General features: G+C 42.3%; 1 protein-coding gene across 1 annotated transcript; it reads right to left on the bottom strand.

Annotated features, from left to right (window-relative positions):
• Positions 1–206: 206 nt before the first annotated feature.
• IL6 (interleukin 6) lies at positions 207–3689 on the bottom strand. The gene is made up of 4 exons (XM_064412218.1): positions 3284–3689; positions 3081–3194; positions 2714–2860; positions 207–504 (listed from the first exon to the last, which is right to left on the bottom strand). The coding sequence occupies exons 1-4, from the start codon at positions 3545–3547 to the stop codon at positions 313–315; spliced, it is 717 nt and encodes a 238-aa protein (XP_064268288.1). The 5' UTR covers positions 3548–3689; the 3' UTR covers positions 207–312.
• Positions 3690–8102: the final 4413 nt, after the last annotated feature.

Here is an 8102-nt window from a genome sequence, read left to right as displayed (position 1 = left end):
ATACAAAAATTTTTCTGGGTTCTGAAAATTTTTTTTGAATACATATTAAATAAGTTTATATCTGAATAGTACCAGTAGAAAGGAAATAAAATACATAATTTGTTTAAATTATTTCTAAACATTGACAATATAAATAAGAAATAATTAAAAACTAATAAATATCTTAAATACAATAAATAAGTTCCTAGAAGGAAATGGGAATGTATATAGATGCAAACCATTGTTACTATTTCTAGTTCTTAAAACAGAACAACACTGTTATCTGCCACCTGACAGATTTGTAACAAAAGGACTGTGCCTGAACTAAAACATTCAAACACTGAAACTCCTGGTGTTTTTCAAATAGCGCACGGCCCTCACTGTCTTCTCCATAAATGAAGTAAAATCTCGGAGGATGAGTTGGATGGTGATTTTCACTGTCCAGGCGTTAGTGGACTTCAGCTTTGTGTGGAGGGATTCCTGGGTAGCTGCATCTGGGATGATCACTTCTTCGGGATTGATCACCTGTGGGAAAGACAATATTGGGGGCCTTGGTTAAAGCACTGTCACTGAGCCTGCTGGAGAGCATCCATCCGTTTGTGTTTTCCCAACCTGCTGCTTATCCACTCTCTGTACTGCAGACACCAGCCCTCCCTGGGACCCGTGCTTTCCTCCAGCCCTGTTTCTGTGGAGAGGTGTGAGGTGCCTGCTATGACTGCTGCATGGGAATCTGGGCTATAGTGTTATGGTTTGAGTGCAGCCTCTGGCATGGTGATCCAGCAGGCTCTGAGCAGATCAACACACCCCTCCTGCTCTTTGGCAGTCACGTGGTTGGTTAGGTAGGGAGATGCTGATCAGGTCTTAACCTGCAGTGCTCCATCGTGAGTCATAAATTAATTGGCTGATATTGGAGTATTCTCACATTCTGTAACAGATTAACAAGTTTCAAAAGATGTCTAACTCGTTTAGCTGCTTAATTCTTACTTTCCAGGCATTTAGTCACATGTGAGACTAAGTGCCACCACTTTCACTGATGTGTGAGAGCATAACTACAAGATGAGTAAGAGTTATTTATCTAATGAGTTATTTATCTAATGCTGACTCACAGCACTGTGCACCCACTACCAAAAGGCCTTTGAAGAACTTGTCCCAAGAAGTGGGACTTCTGAAAATGGAACTTAGATACCCAAATCATGGAGCTGTTTTAGGTGATTTGGAGTCCAAAGTTCTAGCAAGTATCTGCCTAATCCTGTGTTCAGGATCCCTCCTACCCTTTAACAAGTGGCAAAAGGATGCAAACCTCCTTCTGGAGCATCTTTTTTGTGAGATATAAGAGAGAAATATTCTTCCTATCCAGACTACTTGAGAGTGTGTTCTGATCACATCCGCTTTTCCTGGTATGCCCAGCTCCTTGTGCTCTGTTAAAGTTTGTGACTGGATATCCAGACATGGTGTCATGCTGGTAAATCAATTTAACCACAAGTGATGGATTCTAGCCTTGCTGTCCTTGCCTTAAATAGCAGATTTTTCTCTCACAAAGAAAAATTTACATAGTGAAGTTCAAGGCCTTTTCTCAAAAACTCCACAGTTTCTACAAGTGCAGGTTTTGCTTTTGATCACTGTGTTTAATTCTTCCTGTTTTGATTATCTTGGTCAAAAAAAAAAAAAATCCAAAGCCCTAAACCCAACAAACCTAGTCTCTCTCAGTTATGAAACAAACTTTCTGCAAACTCGTGTATCAAGCTGGAAGCCAGTAATCAGTTGCTGTCTTATGACAGGACTATTATTCTCAGCTGGCACAGTGTGAAAAAAAGCAGTTCAGCTTCCTTTCACATAAAGAATGATGGGCATAAGTAAATATGTTAGGAAAGGTATGGCAAACACACAATACACAATAGGCTTTTCACATGCCAAAAATTGCCTGGGGGGAAATAATGCCCCAAGACTTCTGCAGTCCTTTACCTTAATCAGGCAAATGCTATCCCCAAAGACAAAAGGAAGTGTTCATATTAAGGATTATTAAAATGAGCAAGAACTACAGGAATTAAGTAGAATTTTAAAGTGTGATCTTTCAGAGCTCTCCAAAACATGAAAAATGTCTGTCAGAAATTAATAGCATTTTAGTTTACCAAATCAAGAGAGAAATTGGTATTTTTATGAAAGAAGATTTTTTTGCAAGCAAAATATGTGTTTTTCAGTAGGGAGCTATCTGGTATATTGACAGCAATATCTCAATATACCATACAGCTTGGCTTAAAAGTTTGGCTTGGAGAGTTTTAAAAATGAGTAATATTGTAAAAATACACTTGGCTTTTTCTTTCTTTTTTTTTTTTTTTTTAATGTGGGCTTGAAAAAAAAAGTTGCTGACTTCTACTTCTCAGTGGGTTCCAACATTAGTACAGGCTGAATTGCAGTTCTGCAATTATAAACAAGCTGAGAAATCTTACTTCTATCAACCAGTTTCATATATTTGTTCTTAACAATGACGCATTTAGGTGGCTTGGAAATTATAACCAATAGTAGAAATTAGGAAGAAGAGTTGTTTAAGAAAAGAAAGCAAAACTTTGTAAGACCTCTAAGTCATAAGGGTAAGATCTGAGCATAAGGAACTGTTACCTGTTTTTTCAAGGAACTGAAACATAGCATCCTCTATTTCACATAGCATCTTCTATTTCTGACTTCACATCAGCATTAAGCCACAAAAATCATCAGAGGAAATTTAAAACCAACTCACCATCTGTCTTATGGTACGTGCCAGGTGCTCTGTACTATAGGATAGCGATTCAACGTTTTGGTTTTCACTAATAAAAGTTTCTTGTATGTATTTGAGGTATGTCTGAAATGTATAAAGTCCGCTGGAGATTTTTGTCAAGCATTTATCCTGAAATGAGAGAAAGGTGAGAAAGTCACTTAAGAGTTCAAAGTGCCTTGATCTCAATGCTGTGTGCAGGTTAGCAGATGATGCTATTATAGTGTGGAGGTCTGGCCAAAGCCGGCTAGAGCCGGTACAAATCTTTAGGTCAACTTCCCCAGTTCTTTTGAGCAGGCAAAACCTGCCCCGGGAATACAGGATTAGATGGGAAAGGAGAACTGTTCCTTGCCTCATTAAAGCCGGCGAGCAGACACCCATCTTCCTCCGTCACCTTGGGGAGGTTGAGGTTGTTGTGGAGGAGCATTTCCATGCTATTCTGGCAGACGGTAAACTTCTCGCACATCTGGGGAGAGACACGGAGAGATTGGGTCGCACCTTGCGGGGCGGCAGCCGCGGCGGGGCCGGGCGTGTTTGCGGAGCGGCCGTACCCACCTCGTGCTGCAGCTGTGCCGCCCGCTCGAGCAGCAGCCGCGCCAGCCGCAGGCTGTCGGGCAGCGCCGCCCGCCGCGCCGCCGCCTCGTCCAGCTCGGCCTCGCCCGAGGAGTCGGCGTTGTGCAGCGGGGCGGCGGCGGCCCGCGGCACCAGCAGCAGCAGCAGCAGCAGCAGCGGCGGCAGCAGCAGCGCGGCGCGGAGGGCGGGCGGCCGGCGGCGGCCGGCGCGGGCACGGTCGGAGCCGCAGTCCCGGGGAAACTTCATGGTGCGGCTTGTTCTCGGGTCCGGCCCTGGCCCCTTCTCGTCGGCGAGGCTGGCGGGTTGAATGAGCTCCGGGCATCCCTGAACGTGTATTTATTGAGGGGGCTTCGAGATTATTCATGGCTTTGGGAAAATCCGGCATGAGAACACGGGGGGTGTGTGCTCTCGGAGCGTGCCCGGCTTGACAGGGCTGCTCGAGAGCCCGGATTGTGAAACGGGCCGGGGGGGGCAGCCGAAAGCGGCCGGTGGGAACATGAAGTAATCGTGCTCCGTAACTCCTTGAGGGCCGGGCTGCCCCCGCCGCCCCGCCGGCTCACCTGCCCCCGGGGTCCCGGCCGGGCTGGAGCCCCCCGGTCCGGCTTTCCTCGGAGCCTGCCAGCTCCAGCCGCACAAAAACTCCTGGAAATTATACACGCATACCTGCCTATATACACACATACTTTATGTATGCGATACACTTCCGTGTATTTTAATATTTTAACGTGGTTTAATGTTTTATGGATTTCGCATGGTGTATGTTTATCTCTGTATTTTAGCCATTTTTATTATTTGTATATGTGAAACTAAACGCCCCGGTTTAGGTGCTGGGTAGTACAAGTCGCAAGTTGCCTCTTTCTGAGTGAACTACTTGTGGGTAGGATTAAATACATCAAATGTTTTAAATGGACCAAAGCCAGCTCCTGCGGGAGGGTGGCTGCAGGAAATGCCACGAAGTTCCCTGTTATCTGCTGCCTTATCTCTGCCTACCTGGTAGCTGTTGCAGGAATTTTAACCTTTCAGAGGGACTCTTCACCCAGGGCAAGTGTGCCTGTTGGGATCAATCTTGTAGAATGCAGGCTGAGTCAAACTGTTTAAGGCGCACAGACATTGAAGACATTGAACTTGTGGAATGTCTTGAACTGATTAACTTTTTTTTTTTTTTTTTTTTTGTATGTTTTCTCACATAAGGAAGACCAGAGTCTTCATTGGGAACTCCTAACAGGAGAGTACAGTGCTGGGAGAACAGAACATGTAGCATAAGAGAGGTGTTAGAGACAATACAGAAACTGAAAATGCCCCAGATACTTCATTTTCTAAGCACAGCCCAAAAATAGAGCCTCAGGAAAGAAGCAGAGTACTACTGGTTTTTATTTAATGTCTCTTTCTGTCAGTAGCAGAAAAGCCGCTGCGGTAATTTTGCCCAGTGGAGAGATATTAGAGCTGGAACACAAGTGTGAGAGAGCAGTTTTCAACAGCAGCAATCCATCTCTGTCCAGGTCCCTGAGTGCAGCAGGGGAGATATTGCCAGAACGGTATTTGCTGTTATGTCAGGTCTGTGGCATTAGGCATAGAAGAAAGCATGCCACTGGCAGTACATTTGACTATTATCAATTAAAAGATCCAACTGAAATGTGCTAAAGGATTAAAACAGCCAGGCCAGATGAGCTCAAAGCCTGGAATTTGCTTTTGGATAACCATCAGAGGCAGATACATCAGGGAGGGAACTCCTGCCTACCTCTTTTTCCACTTGCGATAGCACATAGATGTACGTCTCAGGGATTTCCTTCCGCTGCCAGGCGACTCATAGGCTGTTCCCTGCAGACAGTCAAACTTTTCCTTTACCTAACCTAAGTGAAAATACTATTCTTAAAATGATGAAAACGTGGTAGAAGGCTGTGTTTCCTTAACAATATCTTTTCAGCAAGCATTCTGTAATTTAGTCTTCTCTGTAGCTCTGTAATTCTTAATTTTGTAAACTTATTTTATGAATTTCTCATTGTATTGTGAAAGTCTCTATTCCTTAGAAATTTTTAGAGAGCATTTTTGTGCTGGTCACTGTTATAAAGTCTTGCTGATGTGTGTAGTTGCATCTGCAGAGTGAAATAAAAGCAAGTTTCAGCTGTTCCTCATCTAAAAGTCTCTAAGCCTTCAGTTACTGTTTTCTCATTTTGGAGTTTTGTTTACTTTTTTATATGAATGTCCATGTGACTTTTCAGAAGTACAAAGTATACTTACATGCTCCAGTGAAAGGTGCTCATTAATGCCTTAGGAACTCCATTTGATAATCTAGGACAAAGCATAGCATTCAAAGGAAGAAGGAACTGGAATTTGTACAATAACATTAGAATACTTCTATTGCTTTGGACAGTTTCTTATGGAAAATCACTTATTTAATTGGTACTGAACATAGAAGAAATACTTTTGCTCTGATCTGTCTGTAATAATGGTTAAATTTTGGGGAGGGTTTAAAGGAGATCCACACTGTATTACTAATTAGTTGGCACTGTACTACACTGAATTGCACTGATTCATCAGTAGTCACATCATTCAAAATTTAATAAGCCTTGAAAAAACAGCACTTGCTCATGAGTTACCTACAGATCAGGAGATTCTGGTACTTAAAATGTAGGAGTATTATAACTGAGACTCTGAGGCATAGTTTCTAGGTGCCAAGGAATTTCTTTCCTGCATAGCATCTTTGTAATACTGTAGATTACTGTTCTTGCATCCTTTATTTTCTATTGCACTTCATTTCACTGTACAATTTTTTTCTTTTTCTTTTCATTTATACTGTCAACAAGATGGCTGCATCCTTAGGAAGTATGTAAAATATACTTTTACATACTCCTTAGGAAGTATGTAAAAACATCCTAAGGTAGGATTTCAGAAATTCTCAGAGTTTAACCAACTTTTTCTTCTGTCTGAGAAATGAGCACTATTCATATTGTTACTACTTCACTATTTACATTGTTACTACTACTGCACATTTCTGTAGGAGCGGAGAGACCATTTCTGAATGTTGTAAAAAAATCTTTCCTCTTCGATTGTCACACATGAAAATTGTTCCAGGTTCCAGTAAAGTTACAGCAAATCAAGGATCGTCCCATGTGTGTTTTCTGGGATCAATGTGCAACTCACTGACCCATTCTGGAAGAGGTTATTTTTCTTCTAGAATTGCTCTGCCTAGGAGCAAGTCTGTGCCACTTTTACTCTTGACAACCTGGGAGATTTGGAGAGAGAAGCCTGTTTTCAGGAGAGGTGGGTGACACCAACGTGGAAATGCTATTGCCACTGAAGAATTCAACAAACTGCAGAGCTGTTGTGGTCAAAGCTTGTGTCAGCCATCAGGCAGTTGTCTATAAGGAGCCCCACCATGTGCAGGGACAAAACCCGGTGCCATTGGCAGCAGCAGGAGACTTTGCTTGCTGAGTGTTGTGAGTCAAACATAACTGGCATTCCTACATGGAAAAATAAGGTCTTTCAATGAAGCAGAGTTACTAGGGTTGCAGGAAGTTCCACTCTGATCTGTGTGTTTGGTTTGACTGTCTTTGTCTTTCTAATAATCTCCACTATTTTATAGTAGTAAGAAAACCAGTGATGTTTATTTGGGAATTATGACTTAAAATAGTACTGTTGGTAGTAAGAAAAGAAATACAACTGGAAAATGTGGTGTTCTTCTACAGAAGTGTTAGATTGTGTGTGGAAGAAAATGCCAATTGTCAGAACTGGGATCATGACAATCACTAAGCAAATCATGACAATCACTAAGCAAATAACTTCCAAATATTTTGAATGAAGAGGAAAGCTGATGTCTGATTCCCCTGACATATTTTTGGTCAAATTCCTCAAAGCTTGTAACAAGGGAACTCGAATTCCTACAGATCTTGTAAAGAGTGCTTTGTAATGTCAAACCAAGCTGCCCTGTGCTGTATTTGAAGTGAACAGGTTGAGCAGGTCAGTAATACCCTGTGTTCATGTTTCTCATAAGCAAACATTGCTTTGACAAGCTGCATGTCACCAAAGAGCGCTGGTGCACTTGACTAACGGCCGTCGCTTTTGTGGTTTGGCAAGTTCTTTCCTTCTCTGTTGGTTTTTTGCCAAGTAACTTCAAAGTTTTTGGGGGATTTTTTGGTGAAAAGCTTTGGGGATTGCTCATTTTTCTTTCCTAAAGGAAGACTTGCATCATTCTAAAAAAGGCTAAGATGTGTAGTAACACTTGATTTTTTTTTTTCTTGAGTGCATCATATGCAAGTACCATGAATTTCTTTGCCTTAAGCTAGATCAGCGGTTTAGAGGAAAAATTTTTACTTACCTTTATGTCCTGGTTTTCAGCGGCTTTATCTGCTTAATTTCAAGAAGATAAATAATGCTATGGCCTTCTCTAGCCAACTTCCAGCCATGCAGTCCTAGGTGAAAGAGGTCCTAAATATAATGGTTCTTGGGAAATATCTGAATGCTGCAAGGCACATCTAATGCTACATGTCCTTCAAGTCAAAATGATTGCAGGCATTTTAATGCTGGAATGGGAATGTTGTGGCACCTGACAGTGAAACTAGATTTCCACTAGGAGCACTTTGCTGCTGTGGCTGTGCTGTTAAAAGGCATCAGGAAGCAATTTGATGAACTTTTCTCATGGAAGGAAAGCAGCTGTTGCTTTCTGTCCATCACAGCACAGTGTGCTTGGTGGGGTGTATGGTGCCCCTTTTAGGGCTGCTTAAGACACCAGAACAGAGAGCTGGTCAAGTTAGAAATACTGATGGCCTTGGATCTTTCACAAGCAGCATGCTGTTATCTGGCT

The sequence above is a fragment of the Passer domesticus genome, chromosome 1 (genome assembly GCF_036417665.1).
Source record: "Passer domesticus isolate bPasDom1 chromosome 1, bPasDom1.hap1, whole genome shotgun sequence".
Lineage (NCBI taxonomy): Eukaryota > Metazoa > Chordata > Aves > Passeriformes > Passeridae > Passer > Passer domesticus.
The sequence above is the reverse complement of the archived record's forward strand: the minus strand, read 5'-3'. Positions and strand labels throughout refer to the sequence as shown.